General features: G+C 42.7%; 1 protein-coding gene across 1 annotated transcript; it reads right to left on the bottom strand.

The window, feature by feature from the left end:
* Positions 1-2887: 2887 nt before the first annotated feature.
* LOC139654979 (NLR family CARD domain-containing protein 3-like) lies at positions 2888-18431 on the bottom strand. The gene is made up of 8 exons (XM_071532262.1): positions 18414-18431; positions 18003-18228; positions 13010-14810; positions 12722-12895; positions 9929-10102; positions 9395-9568; positions 9140-9186; positions 2888-3552 (listed from the first exon to the last, which is right to left on the bottom strand). Exons 1-8 carry the CDS (start codon positions 18414-18416, stop codon positions 3011-3013), a joined length of 3141 nt encoding a protein of 1046 aa, XP_071388363.1. The 5' UTR covers positions 18417-18431; the 3' UTR covers positions 2888-3010.
* Between the last annotated feature and the right edge of the window lie 1658 nt (positions 18432-20089).

The following is a 20089-nucleotide window of genomic DNA, read 5'->3' as shown; positions in this document are numbered from 1 at the left end:
ACTTCTAGCACACTAAAAGCAAAAGTGCGCATTAGCGCCCCATGGTGGATGAGTGATGAACTGCTGATATAAAGTCTCAGGGTGTTACTACACACGGTTTATCACCAGTTTCACTAACTAGCATCATGAATCATGGGGCTAAATCGTGAAAAACTTTAAAAACAAGACAAGCATCTACACATTTTATAAGATTATCCCAACTCATAAGATCATGCTGGGAGAGAATCGTACACGATACGTTACGATACGATACAACTTTATTGTCAGTTTACACTGAAATTTGTTTTGCATCCTTAGGCAATTCCGTTCAAGAGATTAACACACAGATTAAACATACAGTTACACATATGACACTTTTCATAGACATACACAACACATCATTTCCAACAATCATGATAATCATACATATCACATTATATCCTCTGGATTCAGATCTCAGTTGGCAGCACAGTAATTTTGGTTTAACAACAGGATAGACTGATGTATAAAAGAATTCTTCAGTCTGTTGCGTTTAAATTGAGGGACTCTAAATTACCTATTGGAGGGCAGAAGTTGGTATTCTCCGTTTAAAACATGCGAGGAGTCAGAAGAGATACTGTTAGCAAATCTGAGCATGCTGTTGTTGTGAGCTGCTTGAAAGGAGTGTGACACAGGTTGGCCAATAATCTTTGCACAAATTTGGGTTTGATTATATAGTTTAGTTTTAAGTTTCACAGATAGACTGCTGAAACAGACCATACTACAGTAAAGCATGACACTCTGAATAACTTATTTAAAAAACAGGAAAATAATCTGGCTACTGGCTCCAAAAGATCTGAGTCTACGAAGAAAGTAAATGCGCTGCTGTATCTTCTTACAAATAAATTCTATATGAGGAGTCCATGATAGGGTAGCATCTATCATAACACCCAGGTATTTGTATGAAGAGACAGTGGTGATAACTAGGCTTTCTGTCAAGCCTGTTTATACACCCTTGAAACAGGTTTTAGACTTGCACTGCTGGCCTTTGCCCAACTGGGTAGGCAGTAAGTCAAGTGTGGGATAACAAAGATGATAATGAAGACTGCCAAATAAATCACTATTCAAAGCATTAGGAAAGGATTTACTGCTAACATGGAAATTAAGAAAGAATGGAACCAACATTATCCATTCAATCAAACAGAGACTCTCACCAAACAAATGCCCTGGTGTACTGCTACTGACAAAAGGATGAGACCGGCAGATCACCATCTCTGTTAAAGAGGTGTCAGATAGATAGATAGATAGATAGATAGATACCACTGGTTAAAACAAACACATACTGCAGCATAGACAGTAAATAATCTATGGATGGCATTGTCGGTCGGTCTGTTCACCACTATATGGGTCACGTGGCCCGCAGGGCGTTAGACTGCAGACTCTCAATTGGGAGACCGGAATTGGGAGACGCTTCCACAAAATTCAATGTCGTGGGCTGTTAGACTCTTAAGGTGGGTTCAGACTACGGGCTACAAAAGCTAAATTGTTGCCAACAAGTGGAGACAATGTAGCTTGGTAGTCGTTTAAAAGTTGTTTTTTTTGGTATTGGTATTATTGATTAATGTGATTGTGAAAGATAAAACAAAAACAATCAAGGTCAACAAGGAATTGGTGGATGAATGTAGTTTATTACCAATCTGCAATAATGAGGCACAACATACAAGTGCAATGGTCAGTCTCTCTCTTTTGCTGTCTCTCAGTTCAGTTCAGTTCAGTTCAATTAAATTAAATTCAAATCAGCTTTATTGGCATGGCTGTTATGTTGCCAAAGCAGTATGGACTCTATATAGTCATACAATGTGTCATGTCATGCGTTAAAATGCAAAAAGGAACCAAAGAAACAGAGAAAAGAATATAGCCGCAAGTGGCAATTAGTGAGGTCCAAGCACCTGATGACCTTTGGGGTGAATGAGTCATGTGGACCAATGTGCAATGTGGCATACTGAGTGTTTTGAAATTTGCATGACGTTTATATTGTATACAATGACTGAGATATAAATACAATGGATGTGTATGGCTATTTAAAGTTATGATGTTGCTGTAGCGCCCCCTATATACGCCCCAAATTTTGGATATTTGCTCAGAGTTGATACGTGCGCAAGTGTGCCAAATTTGGTTAAGATAGCACAATGTGTTCCTGAGTTACCTCGCCCACAACATTTGACCAAACTTTGGAAGCTATATCAAAACTGTATGGAAGAAGAAGAAGAAGAAGAAGAAGAAGAAGAAAAACCCCAATAGAGTTAAGATAGATAAGCTATCACTTTATTAATCCCCTTGGGGAAATTCAGTTGCAGCACTGAATGCTTGGACCCCTAAAAACAAAATAACAAAATAGCAACTCTCTCTCTCACACTCACTCACTCACTCACTCTCTCTCACTCTCTCTCTCTCTCTCTCTAGGTTAGCTAACTTAAAAATGGCATTACAGACACACAACACTTGATCATAAAAACATAATGCATGGATAATTTTTTATAGAAAACTCACTACAGAGTTTACCTTAAGTATATTCATGCAGGTTCTACAAGGTAAATTAATTTCAAGTATGTTTTACAACTTTTAAGAGCAATTTATCCAGGACCATTCAACACACAGCTTATCCACAGCAAGCAATGTCGCTGTCCCCATTTTTACAGGAATTGAATTACTTAATTAAGATAAATCAGAATATTTATTTCAAGGAAACGTAATTATTTATTAAAGTCAGCAAATTATGTTTAAAAGTACACTTGCATGAAAAGATCAAAAAATGTTCATTTAACTTTATTTCTGGGAAATGATTGTAGAAAAAATGATACATGTTTAGCTTGGAGTGGTGAGATGACTTAAATACCAAATAAAACAAAAGTCCAAAGGGAAGATATTTTAACTTGGCAATCATTAAAAACAGATGTGTGTATATGATCCTGTACAGAGTGAACTACTATTTCAGCAGCTGTCTTTGGTCAGCAGTGTGAGTGTTTCTCTACAAACGATGTGACTCTCCCTCCTATATCTGACACAGAGACACTGAGGAACCAGACCCAAACCTAAACCTGAACTCAAACCCAGGGTAGAGTGGCTCAGTGAATGTGAAGTGGAAGGTGTGGATGTGGGTCAGTGTGTCAGAGGAAACTCTGTAGAAGGACAGAGAGCCAGCAGGCCAGTCCAGATACACTGCTACTCTGTCAGAGTCAGAGGAGGGGAGGGGGAAAAGTATGTCTGTTACTCTGTTATTGTGACAGGCAGAGAAACCATTATCACAACAGAACAGACTCCAGGACTTTTCATTCCCTCCAAGCCAGCAGTCATCACTGTTTCCTCTCCTAGTGATTCCTCTGTAAGTCACTCCTATCAAAACAACTCCTTCCCACTCGACCTCCCAGTAACAGCGACCAGTCAGACCATTTCTACACAGCAGCTGAGGACAGAAGTCAAATCTCTCTGGGTGATCAGGATGTGGCTGCTGATCTCTCACCAGTGTCACCTTTCTGTTGTCTTCAGACAGGAGGAGCTTTCTGTTTGCTGTGTTTGGGTCCAGTTCACAGGCATCTGATGGAGAGAACAAGACTCAATACAGCAGCAGATTTTTATCAGACCTTTTTCAACAGACCTGTTGTTACCTGTGTGTTGTCAGATTTCCAACGGATCCAACAGATTTGAATGAATGGACATTACATACTGCTGTGTAAAGGAACTCTCCATCTGTTAGAGCCATTTACACAGAAACAAAATTATATTTAGACTTTCTAGATTTTGTTAAACAAATCTAGACAATTCTGGACTACTATTATTTTCTTTTATTCGGTTGGTGTAACCTATATTCACAAAATGCTTCATACATAATCTTAATTGCCTTAAATTAATAATCCTCACTCATTGGTTCATAATCAAACCAGAGAAACACCATCATGCTTGTTTAAAGCCCCTACACAACACCTAGTGGTAGCGTCAAAAAAGGCACTGTCTTAGTGACATTTGTGACATCTTGGCGACACTTGCGACACCCCCTTCCCAGCTATACAGCTGGATTATGTAGGCAAAGTACCACTGCAGATAACTGAAGCTCAAGCATTAGTTTTATATTACTGATAATGACAGCATTGTTATAGCAGATACTACTTAAAGGATCAAATTCAGAATTAAGTAAACATACAAAAATGTAAGGTTTTGATGAAGATATTAGTTTTACACTTGTTGGGGGCACCACCTCTTTAGAGGAAAGAAAACAGACCTTTACTTGGTTATACTAATCAGTCAATCTGAGAATTGTGAGATCTTTTTAGTTCAGGGATTACTTTTGTCTGCAGAAAATGAAACAGAACAATGATTTTGCATTAAGCCAAAATATACCAATTAGACAAAATAATGTGATCCAGGAGGTGAATAAAATATGGGACAAATGAGCAGATGATAAAAGCAGAATAAAATACTGAATTTAGGCAATTTTAGGCGCTGAATAATGAAATGAAAATTAGGAATAATAATTGCAAACAGTAAATGCAGTTATGTAAGTTTGGGGTCAATGAAACCAGAGAAACGAGGCAGAATGTTGTAGGGAATAAATTAGACTATTTGGTAGCGACTTAGCAAAGCTCTTGCATCAACTCTAGGCAGAAAGAGATGGAGATGTATCAGAGCGTACTTGTTCCGTTGGGATGACCGCCGGTTGAGGAGGCTGCCTTTCCGGAGGTCACCAAGCTTGACGAGACAAACTTGGCGACAGTTGGGTTGCCTGGCAACAGTAAGTGACGGAACAGAAGCAGATCTCGGAACACATGGCTCTTCCATGTTTGGAACAGCAACTGGCTTTTCCAGCTTTTCAGCTATGAGTAATTTAAATGGTCTGAGAGAAGATCAGGCCTCTGTGATCGCCCCTGCCTCTGTTTGCAGGCTCTCCAAAATCTCACCCCTGGTAGAGACTGTAGAGAGAATTTCGCTTTGGCGAATTGCAAAGGTTTAACAAAGGACAGAGAACTTTATAGTTTAGAATTACAAGGCGTGGTTTGGCAGTGCAAGAAGACACTTTGTGGGGTTTTCAGGTCACGCCTTAATTTCTTTCTTTGGAGAAGGGATCTGCCCTAGATCGGAGATGGAGAGTGTGGAGGGTGTGTGTGGTTTAGCACAGTCTGTAGAGGAGAGGTAGTGGGGCGTGGCTCATGGGAGCAAGCTCAGTGACAGGTGAATTAGATCAGGTGTTTCACATTTGCTAATCATCTGTCTCCTCTCTTAAGCAGTAGCAGCTGGACCTGTTGGCAGAGTGTATGGAGACAGACACACACACACACTCTCACAGCCATACTAGACCAGACAGGCCAGTCCCCCGAGGACCACCGCAGACGGTTCCAGAAGGCCAGGCTGGGGGTAGCCGACCATCCATTTGGATATGCGTAGCAACTACTTGACGCGGCCATCCGGTGGTTACACCCTGGGGAGTCCTCTGCCAGCCAAGTGGTGGAACGGGTAGTGCTGGAACAGTTCCTCGAGGGGCTCCTGACCGGAACCTCAGAATGGGTGCGCTGCCACAGGCCAGCCGACTTGGACGCCGCCATCACGCTGGCAGAAGACCACCTGTCCCTCCAGCCCAGAAAACAGCCTTTGGAGGAGCGATCCCTGGCAGGGCTTCTGAGGCCCACCCCAGCTCCCCGACCACCAGTGTCCACACACAGACCAATAAATGCAAACCCTTTTCTGTCTCAATCTCGCAATAACCCTTTCCGTTCTTCCTCTCCCCCTCCACAGGCTCCGGCCTGTATGGGCTCTGTTTCCAACTCACAGAGGGCTCCTCAGACGTCAGGGCAGGTGTGTTGTCGGTGTGGGCAGCCCGGCCACTTCTGAAAGGAGTGTCCACTCGTGGAGGTCGGTCAAGTGGTCCAGATTGCTGGCTCCCCTTGAGCAGTCTCGTGACGATACTGTACGCTCAGCCTTCGATCAAGTGATGAAAATTGATGGTCATTCAGTGCGCTCTGACGCAGTGCTGACATTCCAATATTTTTCATTGTTTAGAGACAGGTTGTATAGAGTGAGCTGTGACACTCAGACAGGAGAGGAAACCACCCAGTTGCTGGTGCCAAAGAGCCGTCGGGAAATGGTTTTCCATTCCATTCCAGCTCACTACAAACCAATGGCTGGTCACATGGGGTATGAAAAGACACTTAACCGGATAATGGCTCGATTTTATTGGCTGGGCATTTGGGGGGATGTGCGCCGCTAGTGTGCATCCTGTCCTGAAGGCCAACTAGTTAACCACCCGGCCATTCCAAAAGCGCCTTTGCGCCCACTTCCATTAATAGAGGTTCCGTTTGAATGCATTGGCATGGACCTCATCGGGCCATTTGACTGGAGTGCACAAGGATATTGCTTTGTGTTAGTTTTGGTGGACTATGCAACGCGATATCCCAAAGCAGTGCCCCTGCAGAATATCTCTGCAAAGAGTGTTGTGCAGGCAGTGTTTCAGGTCATCTCCTGAATTGGAATCCCGAAAGAGATTCTAACTGACCAGGGCACCTCATTGATGTCATGTACAGTACGCAAGCTGTACGGATTATTGGGGATTCGACCAATTGGAACGAGCGTGTATCATCCCCAGACGAATGGGCTCGTCGAATGCTTCAACAAAACGATTGAATCCATGATCCGTAAGTTTGTACATGAAAGTAGTCACAATTGGGATAAGTGGCTAGACCCTCTGATGTTAGCAGTGCGGGAGGTTCCCCAGGCCTCCACGGGGTTTTCCCCCTTTGAGCTGCTATTTGGCAGGAAGCCATGCGGGGTCTTGGACCTGGTTAAAGAAAACTGGGAGGATGGTCCGAGCCCAAGAAAAAATGAAATTCAATACGTCCTGGACCTGAGAGCAAAACTCCACACACTTAATTCTCACAGAAGGATTTGCTCCAGGCCCAGGAACCTCAGCAATGCCTGTACAACAGAGCGACTAGACTGTGACAATATGCACCGGGAGAAAAAGTTCTTGTATTGCTTCCATCCTCCAGCTCCAAATAACTCGCCAGGGGCAACACAGATCTCAACCTCCTCAAAGCATGGAGAGAGGCGGAGTGTTATGTCCAATGCTCTGTAACCTGATGTCTTGCAGATGACTGGCAGCTGGCAAATCTACTGGCAGCAGAGAGGGGGGTTCTACTGTTTTTACAAATGCTACAGGCTTCACACGTTTTTGTTTCTTACAGAGAGCAAGGCAATCAGCAATGAGGTGACCAGGTTTCTTACAGTAAAAACAAACCCTCTCTGGAGTAGCACTTCCAGTGGCGGACCTTCTAGCCAGAGATGAAGCAGCAATGGGGAGTACAGGCTTTAAGGAACAAGCCCTAGGTAGCTTGTGCTCAGATTGCTCTTTGTCACTGAAGTTGATCTTATGGGTTAACACAAACTCATTGGCTAAGACAGCAGCCTTATCAGAAATCAGAATCAGAATCAGAAATACTTTATTGATCCCCGAGGGGAAATTGGTCAACACCTTTTGCTCATTCAGATAAGTAGATACAACATCAGGCAAACAGCTTTTAAATTCCTCTAGCAGGATCGGTTGTCTGAGTTGTTCTTTATTGTCTACCTTCTGAGACTGGCACCATCTATCAAATAGGTTATCCTTTTCTTTAGCAAATTCAACATAAGTCTGTTTCTCAGGCTTACCATGGCCTCTAAATCGCTGGCGGCAGGCCTCAGGAACCAGCTCGTAGGCCCTCAACGTGTAGCTCAGCTTGAAGTTGTGTTTGGACGGCTGTTTGCTGCCAACATCACCTTGAACCTTGCCAAGTGTAAGTTTGGACAGGCCACGGTTACATACCTAGGCAATGTTGTCGGTCGAGGTCATGTCTGTCCTATTGGAGCTAAAGTAGAAGCTATTGTGAACTATGCTGTTCCTTCCTCCCGCAGAGAGTTGAAAAGGTTCCTTGGTATGGCAGGTTATTTTCAGAGCTTTTGCAAGAATTTTGCCACTGTTGCTGCCCCACTAACCAATCTGCTAAGTCCAAAAGTCCCCTTTGCTTGGTCCGACACATGTCAGGTTGCACTTGAGAACCTGAAGTCATTGCTGGTTAGTGCTCCTGTCCTTGCAGCTACTGATTTCCACAGGCTCTTCAAACTTGCAATCGATGCCAATGATGCTGCTATTGGGGCTGTCCTCCTTCAAGAGGATTCATCTGGAGTGGAGCATCCCGTGTGCTACTTTTCCAAGATGTTCAACGTGCATCAGAAGCACTACTCCACGATAGAGGAGGCAGCCCTGACCCTGGTCCTTGCCTTGGACCACTTGATGTGTATGTCTCCCCCTTCTGGTGTACACCGATCATAATCCTCTTGTTTACCTCCACAGGATGAGAAATTCCAATCATCGCTTAATGTGATGGAGTCTGATCTTGCAGGGGTACATTTTGGATGTTCAACAGATCCGTGGGAAGAACAATGTGCTTGCAGACGCCCTTTCAAGGTCGTAAGTGCATCTTATTCTAGGATTAAATTGCCATTTTATTGAGTTGTGGTTGTGATAGGTTGCCTTAGAGCAACCCTTTTAAGGGTGGGGGTGTTATGTCCAATGCTCTGTAAGCTGTGATGTCTTGCAGATGACTGGAACATTCCCAAGCCTCGTCAGCCAATAGCAGGCACCTGCTGGGAACCTTTTAAAACCCCCGCTCTTACCCTCACACTCTCTCCCTCTGCAGCTTACATCACAGCAGCAGAGACCACAGCCACCATCATCTTTTTCTCTTCCTTTATGTTATGTTACAATAAACAGCTTTTGATAAGATCAACATGGTCTGTGACTCCTTTATGTTGCTTCCCCTGAGCCGGGTCGTAACAAGAGTCTGTGTCTCTGGTGACCATGGTGAATGAGAGAGATGAGTTTGGGTCTCATTGATGGTCTCATTTTTCTACTGACAAACTTTTATACTATCAAAATAAATTGGAAGACAATATAATCTGATATAAATTCTACATGCAGAGGCTTAGTGGAGAGATGAAGCTGTTGAACTTTGGCGCAAACTAGTTTTTTTGTGGTGCCTTGGGTTTTATTCAACAGTTAAAAGTAGCATAGATCATACAGAAGAAACTGGAACTACATTCAACAGTAGTTGAATGTGTGCTGCTTTGTTTTTATGAATCAAACTAAATACACACTTACACTTCCTTAGACCTGGTTTCAACCTCTGCACTCCACCATGGTCCACACTGGGGGGAAAAACAAAGTAAGATCAGTCTTTGATGATGGAAACATGGGCAGTAAATAACCTTCCCTATGAATGATTTTCCTGTCAGTGTCACTCATGTCCACCATTAAACAATATTCCTCTGCTTCTCAGTCTGAGAGACAAAATGGCTGCCAACTCTAGCCCCTCTATTAGACACTGCCTCTGCCTGGCAGCAAGCCTCTCCATACCTGAGAGAGTCCAGTCTCCAGTGTGGATCCTCCAGTCCAGCAGAGAGCAGCTTCACTTCTGAGGCTCCTGGATGATTGTAGCTCAGGTCCAGCTCTCTCAGATGGGAGGAGTTGGAGCTCAGAGCTGAGGCCAGAGAAGCACAGCCTTCCTCTGTGAGCAGACAGCCTGACAGCCTGCACACACACACACACACACACACACACACACACACACACACACACACACACACACACAAAATATGCTAAAGGCATATGCTAGATTTCCTCATTAGTACACTAGTCTTAATTAGGATAATGCAGTTGAATCTTAGGACACAACAACAGTGTCAGCAAAACAAAGAAATAATGAAATTTAAGCAGGGAAAGCAGTTCACAGAACCTAGAAAGTAGAGCTAAATGTTGGTATCACAACTGGTTTGAGAATCACATGAGCAGAAAAATTCTACACAGGTTAGGTGTTTATTGACTGACATTAATCTGAATGTAAAGCAGGGTTTAACTGGTCATGTGTTGAACAGGTTGATGAATCCTGACCTGAGAGTTTCCAGTCTACAGTTTGGACTCCCCAGTCCAGCAGAGAGCAGCTTCACTCCTGAATCCTGCAGGTCGTTGTTACTCAGGTCCAGCTCTCTCAGACTAGAGGACTGGGAGCTGAGAACTGAGGCCAGAGCTTCACAGCTTCTCTCTGACAGCTGACAGCCACTCAACCTCAACATGGACATGAAAAGATATGGAAATGTTATTCTCTTATGTGTAAATGTCATGACTGTCTGTGTTTTTTGGGCACTGCATTTATATTACTGCTACTAATGATTAACTATTAACTGAATTTCCTAGCTTAAACCCCTCAGGAAGGCAATCCACAGAGAGCTATTACAATTACAATTTGTGTAATAGCTCTAAAATCCTGATATATAACTTGCAGGGTCACCCTTTGCAGTACCTTTTGTATCACAATTGGTTTGAGAATCATTATTCAATATTCAATCTTCTGAATATCTTTCTCAGCAAGGGCGTAGCGGACACGGGGTACGCGGGGGACACGTTCCACGCAGTTCCCATATCTGTCCCCTCTGTCCCCCGCACTTTATTTAAAAATTCAGCGCTAATTTTGTGACAACTCACATTGTTAAAGTAGATAGTTTTAATAACCCGAAATAAGGCACGCGCTGACACACCAGCACCAACTCCAGCCAATCTGCACTTGGTGGTGCGCTCTAAGTGGGCGGGGTACGCACGTTACTCACGCTGCGTCTTTTGTTGCGATCACAGTAGGGATGCGTGTGCTCTGCAAGCGGGAAGGAAATGTAAGCCTCAGAGATATGACATATGTAACCAGGTGGTAAAATAATATTATCTACGGGAAATAAAATCCATTTGGATGAAGTTCTCCGTTGCTGCAATCTGGCTAGGGATACGTACTTTGGACAGCAGGGGGCGTGGGTTCACCATTTCTTGGAGCTGTATGCCTGCTGAGTGGTCAGGGAACGCTGGGAAAATACAGGAAGTGTATACTTCGCTGGGGATGGCCACTGGTTCCAACGGTGAGAACATTTATCAAGCATCTTATGTGGTTTTGAGGTTATTTTGCACAATTCTGTAAAATAGTGGTTTAATGTTGTTTGATGCAATGGAATGGATGCACTGAAAGACCACATTTTGTGCGATTGTTTTGGTAGGATTGCAGATGATTGCGGATTGAAAACCTCACACGTGCAGAGCAGTTTGCTATCTGTGAATTCGGTATGAAACAGTTTGATGATTATTTCTGTTTTGCTGTTTTGTATTTTTGTTTGTCAAATGTGTAAAGCAGAATGAATGTTGCTTTCTCTGTGAACTGAATTGGCTGCTAAATTTGATATATTAGCACAGATATTTTAGAGAATTTACAGGGCAGTGTGGTGAATATGTTTCTGTGTTCTTCCGTTTATAGAGGTGCCACTGCTGTATTTGTGCCACATTTGTGCCAAATTGTCACCATTTCTGTGACGTGTTATCTGTACTGGAATAGAACTGAGTTTCTTTTTTTTTGTTTATTATTTTTTTTGCTAAATGTTTCTTTTGTAAATTTCAAAGCCTGGCCTTCAGTGGAAGCCAAGATTTCTTATAAGATACTCTCCATAATTGGGGAAAACTAACAGAAAAGAAAATAAAGTCCCCACGAAATAGCATTTGTGTGTTCAATTTATCCCGGCTTCACATACTTCTACTGACAACTTACTGACTTTTATGTGGTACAACGTACGATGTTTTAGTAGTTACTACTTTGTAGCTAAGGATTTTGTGCATCCATCACACAATTTAACTAGCTAGCTAGGTTGCTGCTAATAACCTGGTCTACGTTGAAACGAATCCCCGTTAGCTAGCTAGCTAGCTAACGATAGCTGGAAAACAAAAATGTTTATGTTCAGATTACCAATTAGCCATTGTTAGCTACTTAGCTTTTTATCGTGAATGAATGAGTGAACTGTATGCATCCTGTCGTCTTCAGGCACAATGTACAGCAAACCAGCCAACAAGAGGCAAAAAACCTTACACTCGTTCTTCAAATCAAACTGTGTAAGTTGAGTTATGCTGTTTTTGATAACGTTAGCTAAATTATGTCAAATTAATTAGATGCCAATTTAGTTAACAAGCATATAGGTTAGATGGCTAGCTAGCTAGCTTCATGCTAGGAATAGACCCACTCTCCTTAATTTGTACTCTGAATTTCACCATTGCTTTGCACATATTTTTTTAAAATCTGTATTGCAATAGAAAGAGCAGGGAGAAGCCAGCTCTGAGGGTTCAGGACAGGGAGCAGGCAGCACTGACGGTCATGGTGAGGCTTCACAGGTGAGGAGAGATTAGCTGGCTAAGGAAATATCGGATAAGAGTGAATTTGAGATTCATTTACACATAAACAGGACAAACTAAATAGGAGACTGATTGCTCAGCAATTCATTACAGCTAAGGAGAGGTGCAGAAACACGTTTGGGTGCTTCACTTAGGCTAGATCATGGCCATGAACATTATGCTTAACAAATAAGATGGGCTGTAGACTTTAGTTTGTGTATATACTATGTTATGATGAAATGGCTGGAAATACTGTGAGTTATTTGAAATCTGTTGATTTATGTTTGTGAAAATCGAATGGGAGAGGATCTTTCAATAAATCATTCAATAAAAATTGTCTTACTCCTGAACAATCTGTCCCCTTCACTTCTGAAATTATGGCTACGTCCCTGTTTCTCAGGTACTGACCTGAGAGAGACTGTTTTAAGAGCATGGACCATAGCTTGGAGATATGAGTGAAATCAATTGAAAAAAACTGTAAATGGATCTTACCTGAGAGTTTCCAGTCTACAGTGTGGACTCCCCAGTCCAGCAGAGAGCAGCTTCACTCCTGAATCCTGCAGGTCATTGCTACTCAGGTCCAGCTCTCTCAGACTAGAGGACTGGGAGCTGAGAACTGAGGCCAGAGCTTCACAGCTTCTTTCTGACAGCTGAGAGTAACTCAACCTGAACAAGAATTAGTGATTAGGACAAACAATAACTTTTAAAATAGATTTTCTTCTCTTCAGTAGAGAAGCTCATGTCATGTATTTACATGTATTACTATCCATTTGAACCTACAAAGATTTATTGGAGGCTTTGACCACTGGCAGCAGCCTCAGAAGAGCCTCCTCTGAAGCAGAGTATTTCTTCAGGTCAAACACATCCAGCTTCTCTTCTGATGACAGTAAGATGAAGACCAGAGCCGACCACTGAGCAGGGGAGAGTTCGTCTGTGGAGAGACTTCCTGATCTCAGGTACTGTTGGATCTCCTCCACTAGAGAACGGTCATTCAGCTCATTCAGACAGTGGAACAGATTGATGCTTCTCTCTGGAGAAAGATTCTCTTTCATCTTCTCCTTGATGTACAGGACTGTTTCCTGATTGGTCTGTGAGCTACTTCCTGTCTGTGTCAGCAGGTGTTGTAGGAGAGTCTGATTGGTCTGTAGTGAAAGGCCCAGGAGGAAGCGGAGGAACAAGTCCAGGTGTCCATTTGGACTCTGTAAGGCCTTGTCCACAGCACTCTGGTAGATGTATTTTAGACTAGATTTGTCTTTAAATAGTGTTGACCAGGATGTTGATGGTGGTTCTAACAGTAGATTGACACCAGTGTTGATGAATGACAGAGAGACATAAACAGCAGCCAGAAACTCCTGAATGCTCAGATGGACAAAGCAGAACACCTTGTCCTGGTTCAGCCCACGCTCCTCTTTAAAGATCTGTGTGAACACTCCTGAGTACACTGAGGCTGTTCTGATATCAATGTCACACTCTGTCAGGTCGGCTTCATAGAAGATCAGGTTGCCTTTCTCCAGTTGCTCAAAAGCAAGTTTTCCCAGAGATTTAATCATCTTCCTGCTCTCTGTAGTCCAGAGTGGATCTGTCTCAGCTCTCCCATTATACTTGACGTTCTGCTGTTTGGACTGAACCACCAGGAAGTGGATGTACATCTCAGTCAGGGTCTTGGGCAGGTGTCCTCTCTCACTGGTTTTCAACACATGGTCCAGAACTGTAGCAGTGATCCAACAGAAGACTGGGATGTGGCACATGATGTGGAGGCTTCGTGAAGTCTCGATGTGGGAGATGATTCTGCTGGCCAGCTCCTCATCTCTGAATCTCTTCCTGAAGTACTCCTCCTTCTGTGGGTCAGTGAAGCCTCTCACCTCTGTCACCATGTCAACACACTCAGGAGGGATCTGACTGGCTGCTGCAGGTCGTGTGGTTATCCAGAGGCGAGCAGAGGGAAGCAGTTTCCCCTTGATGAGGTTTGTCAGCAGCACATCCACTGAGGTTGACTCTGTAACATCAGTCAGGATCTCGTTGTTCTGGAAGTCTAGAGGAAGTCGACACTCATCCAGACCGTCAAAGATGAACACAACCTGGAACTTGTCAAACCTGCAGATTCCTGCTTCTTTGGTCTCAATAAAGAAGTGATGAAGAAGTTTCACCAAGCTGTACTTTTTCCCTTTCAGCAGATTCAGCTCTCGGAAAGTAAATGGAAATGTGAACTGTATATCCTGGTTGGCAGTGTCTTCAGCCCAGTCCAGAGTGAACTTCTGTGTTAAGACTGTTTTACCAATGCCAGCCACTCCCTTTGTCATCAATGTTCTGGTTGGGTTGTCTCTTCCAGGTAAGGGTTTAAAAATGTCTTCACAGTTGATTGTTGTTTCTGGTCTGGCTGGTTTCCTGGATGTTGTTTCAATCTGTCTGACCTCGTGTTCATCATTGACCTCTCCACTCCCTCCCTCTGTGATGTAAAGCTCTGTGTAGATCTGATTCAGAAGTGTTGGGTTTCCTGCTTTAGCAATCCCCTCAAACACACACTGAAACTTCTGCTTCAGATTGGATTTGAGTTCACGTTGGCACACTGCAGCAAGAGTTTCTGAATGAACAAACAAAAATAACATCAATAAATGGATGTTATATTAAATGTAGCATGAATATTTTCTGGTAAATATGTCCACTCAACTCACACAACTCCATAGCATATATTTAGCTCATTGCTGATGGGTGGAAAAACGTGTCCTGACTGTGTGTCCAGCTAAATGTGAAAAGCAACTTTTGGTGTGTTGTTTTTTTCAAGATTTGAAAATTGTTGATTTTGGCGACTCCTAGTGGTAGTGCCAAAAAAAAGACTCCTAGCTGATCCAAATGTCCACCCTCCGGACTTGCGGACTGAGCCCTCGCAATTGTGAAAATTTGCTGTTTTTGCGCTGTCTGTAAACAGTCTATCCAACATTTACTATTCTGATGCTACGAGCTGCAGCTAATGGAAAATGCTACCGCTAACGAACTAGAGACTAAACACAAATCAAGTAACATAATCGGAGTATGAAGTTGTTTTAAATGTACTTTCAAACTTCAAACAAACTGTACTTTCAAACCTCTGCAGATGATCCAGAACGCGGCGGCGCGTCTGGTCTTCAACCAGCCCAAAAGAGCACATGTCACTCCGCTATTCATATCCCTCCACTGGCTCCCAGTTGCTGCCCGCATCAAGTTCAAGTCCTTGATGCTCGCCTACAAAACAATAACCAAAACGGCTCCGACCTACCTGAACTCCCTCATTCAGGTCTACGCTCCCTCCCGCTCACTACGCTCTGCCATGGAGCGGCGCCTGGTGCTGCCACCTCAGCAAGGCCCTAAGTCTCTAGCCAGACTCTTCTCTTCTGTGGTTCCCCGGTGGTGGAACGAGTTGCCAAACTCCATTCGATCCGCAGAATCCCTCTCTATCCTTAAGAAAAGGCTAAAGACCCAGCTCTTTAGCGAATACCTCCTTTCATAAAAAAAAAAAAAAAAAAAAATTTTGATGCACTCTACGCATTACCTCATAGCACTACCTTGTAGCACTCCCTCGTAGCACCTATGTCCTGTTGGACCAGAACTTAGCTTGTTGCACTGTCTCGTAGCACCTTTGTCCTGTTGGACCAGAACTTAGTTCTATAGCACTTACTCTCGTTGTTCTCTCCTATCTAGAAACTTGCTTGTGTTGTATGCAAATCTCATGTGTAAGTCGCTTTGGATAAAAGCGTCTGCCAAATGTGAAATTGTAATTGTAATTTTAAATGAGGCGATTACGGCTGATCAGGCTGGCAGAAGGCAGGACACATGAACCGACACAGTCTGCTGACAAATGTAAGTCACGACGATAGTTTCTTTCCCTTCTGTACCCCCACTCTCTGTCGGCAGTCTGCTATGTACCAACAAAGTGAAGCTTATTTGCTAGGCTAGGTTACATAGCTCAGTAGCTGTACAGGCAGCTGACTACATAAATAAACTAACGTTATGCCATTACATATAACCGCAGATCATAGGCGGATTATGAGACAAAGGGCCCCTGGGCACAGATAGTTACTAAGGCCCCCCTGCCTCTGATTGCCCACTGACTTGGTATGAGTCAGTGGGTCCTATTCTGACAGATCAGCCTTTGGCTCAGTCAGTAGCCTTTGGACAATGATGCAGAGCTTTACTGCTAAAGCGCTATAGATAAACTGAGGGGAACACTCACTGTGACAGAGCCATGTTGACAACTTCAAAACAAATGTTTAGGTTATTATGGGGGAATTTTGGGGCTTTGGTAAATAAATAAATGACAAAGCCCTTCGACTGTGGGGCAGTAACTGTAAAGTTAGTGACAGCATCATCATGTATCAGGCTCTGGCTCAGGGGCCCCCTGAGCTCTTGGGCCCCTGGGCCTGGGCCCGGTTGGCCCGTTCAGTAATCCATCCATGCCGCAGATATAAACCACACTGGTCCTAAAAAAATAGTTAAAAACTTTGGTAACACATTTTGAGACACTTATTGGTATTTTACATTTACATGTAGGAGAAAGAAAGCCAGCTCTGTGTTGGCCTTAAGCCTCTTCAGAATTATCCGCAGAGGTCTCCTCCTCTCCAAAACAAACAGACCCGATAATTAAAACCAGTAAAAACACTGAATAAAGCAGTTTCATGTTAAAAAATCAGGTTTCTCCAAAGCTCTTCGGTGGACACAGGACGTCGAGCCTAGCTGCCGCTAACGTTAGCTCAGCTTGTTTCTAGGTGCTCAGCTTGTTTTTAGGTTAGGATTCCTTCAGTGTTCATCGTTCACAAGTTTTTTACCGGGAGCCGAATTATCCGCAGAGGTCTCCTCCTCTCCAAAACAAACGGACCCGGTAATTAAAACCGGTAAAAACACTGAATAAAGCAGATTCACCGCTCTTCGGCGGACACAGGAAGTCCAGGGGCTCAGCTTAACTTAAGATCCAGACGTCGGATGACTAAAATCCTTCATCCGGTTAAAAGATATAGTCTTGAAACAGTAAGAAAGTAGTCGGCTGGAAATGTTGGTAACACTTTATAATAACCATCATTAATAAATGGTAAATTGATAGTTAATTAAACTTTAGTTAATAGTTATTTTACTGTTAACAAACAATTAAATTATCATTAATAATGTTTATTAATTATTAGTAATGCTATAATTTATGTTATTTTATCATTAGTTTGTGTAATATAAAATCATTTGTTTATAAATGATATATTGTATCATAGCTTTTTACCCTTTTTACCGTCTCTTATCAGCTATGATACAATATATAATTTATAAACAAATGATTTCATATTACACAAACTAATGATAAAATAACATAAATTATAGCATTACTAATAATTAGTAAACATTATTAATGATCATTTCATTGTTTGTTAACAGTAAAATAACTATTAACTAAAGTTTAATTAACTATCAATTTACCATTTATTAATGATGGTTATTATAAAGTGTTACCGAAATGTTTTAATGTCCAGTCATCCGGCCGAGTCTGCTTTTATGGTATCAAAATTAATTGGAGGATGATATAATCAGATACAAATTCTACACGTAGGGGCTTTAATGTAAACCACTGTGCTAAGCATTTTATACCAACATTAACAAATCAATAATTTAACCAGATCATCCTTGGGGATTGTGCACATTTACCTTCCAATCTGGAATTGAAGATATGTAGTTTTAGTAATGTCTGTATTTACAGCATTTCCATTTCCCTCCATTTCCCCTCTCCATCATGTTAAACCTGTTAAAAGCCTCTTACTGCTCTGCAGAGAGTCAGCCAGCTCCTCCTGCTTCATTCTCCTTAGGAAGAGCAGTGTGATCTGCAGAAAAGCCTCTCTGCTGCTCCTCCTCTGCTCTTCCTCCTCACCGTCCACCACCTCCTCATCCTCCCTCTGCCTCTCTAAGCATTCTGGGTAATCTGGACTCAGAAACCACTGGAACCTTTTCAGCTCGTTCTTCACAAAGGTGACGATGTTCTCCTCAAGCAGCTGCAACAGAATAATATATGAATTAAACTTCCATACTAAAATCAGGACACAAAATCAAATCCATATTGCAGAGTCTGAAAGCCCACTGATTGAAAGAGTGCAGCATGGAGACTATTATGGTCAGAATGTTTGTTTTTCAGTTTGTTTGTAGCTGAAGTAAAAGGTGTTGTTGTACATTTACACACCATAAATATGGAGCCCAGGTCTGTTTGATGCTCCTGGGCAGACTGACCACTGGAAACCTCTGACCTCTCCTGGTGGACTCTGTGGAGAAAACATGATGTATTATGTCATACAATGTCATACACACACACACACACACAACCACACATACAACCACACACACACACATTGAAGGTGTTGTGTTCCCGTCATGATGAACTCCAATGTAAATGCTGCTCTGATTATTGGATGTGATGTTTTGAAAGATGAAACTCAATGAACAGAGTATGAAGGACCGGACCAATTCTATATCTGATGACTGTGAATCTGACATAATCAGTTATAAATAATTACATTTGATCAATAGAGTGGTGTCCATGTTTGAAGGCAATAGGTGGCTCCATAGACCAGTCACTCTTCATGGACACACAGCTGGGTTCAGGGGAGTCTGGTCTCTCCTGCTGGATCCTGATAGTCAGAGAGGAAGATCACCAGGGTGGGAAATTAACTCTTTAGTCAACCAGCCACAGTAGCTTGTGGATACCCCAAAACTACCAGGTAGGTATCAAAAATATATGTATTATCACACAAAGTGTATTAAAGTTTGAAGTTTGCAGTAACCCATCATGCAATCTTCCCACTTTTCCCCCTCTCCTCTGACTCTATTTGTTCTCTAAACAAACACGCCTATCTCTCGCCTTAAGTCTTAAGGCCCAAACGCACTGAAAGCGATAATTGACGCGCCTCATTTGACGCGCGTCAATTGATGCTCCTATGGCGCACTGCAGGCATCAGATTTGAAATGCCAACACCACAGAACCAGCAGTATTTTGGTAAAAGGTCGCTATTTATATGTAGGCAGGCACAAGTTTGTATGCTTTACAGATACCCCCGTTAATTTTCTATACATTTCTATTTGAGTAGCCTTTAACGTTACGTTACATAAGGCAGGAGGGAACTGTTGGGTGCGTGCTGCTGCTTTCCTCAGTTGGTTGGCAGCAGAATACGGTAAAGCCATTGGGGCCCAGCCATCTCATTTCATCTTTTATTTTTCTTCCAGGTGGGTGAAAGTCACATAAGCACAGCTAATCATAACTCTATACTATGTTAATTAATTGCTGTTGTTAGGTTTATGTAGCGAGTAAGTTTATGACCAGTAGATGTCAGTAAACGTTCATGACAGATGATATGGGGTGGGTCTGTTATGCTAACGTAACTACCAAGGCTCTAAGCTTTTATTTTTCTTATTTTCAGTAGGCTATCTGACATGTGACAACACAGCAGTTCAGATCTATAGCAGTATAGCTGTTGGCAGTGGTAGTTGTTTTCGTTTAGCATTGCAGAATTACAATTGTACTGTTCATAAAGTTTTAAGATAAGCTAACGGTAGCTGTCACCTGTTGCCATAGTAACAGTAAACAGTCAGTAGTTTGCAGTCATATATCACAGGTCGTTTTGGACTTCAGTGATGAGCTTCTCCTCGTCCTGCTTTGGCTGCTCCTCAAGTCGGCTGGCTAATGTTAGTTTTTTGGGTTTTTTGGTGGCTGTCTAGTTTGATCAAGCTCTGATGTCAGCTCCCCGCTACATATCACTTCTTCTTCTTTGGTTTTACCGGCGGACTACACCACCTACTGTCCCGGAGTACTCTCCAAACAGGTACTGCGGCTGCAGAAAAAAATCCTCATTTGACGCTCCAAAA

Source organism: Centroberyx affinis, unplaced genomic scaffold, assembly GCF_046629955.1.
Source record: "Centroberyx affinis isolate AG114_WGS23_722 - 3 ecotype Tasmania unplaced genomic scaffold, CSIRO-AGI_Caff_v1 ptg002181l_1, whole genome shotgun sequence".
NCBI lineage: Eukaryota > Metazoa > Chordata > Actinopteri > Beryciformes > Berycidae > Centroberyx > Centroberyx affinis.
This window is presented reverse-complemented; position numbering and strand designations above follow the sequence as displayed.

What these genes read in the sequence shown, in the direction of transcription:
- LOC139654979 (XM_071532262.1), bottom strand. An exon ending in GCTGGCTGACTCTCTGCAGA is followed by an intron (nt 14,811 to 18,002) that starts GCAGTAAGAGGC and finishes TTGTTCATTCAG; the next exon opens with AAACTCTTGCTGCAGTGTGC. An exon ending in GAAACCAGGTCTAAGGAAGT is followed by an intron (nt 3,553 to 9,139) that starts GTAAGTGTGTAT and finishes TCTCTCCATCAG; the next exon opens with ATGCCTGTGAACTGGACCCA.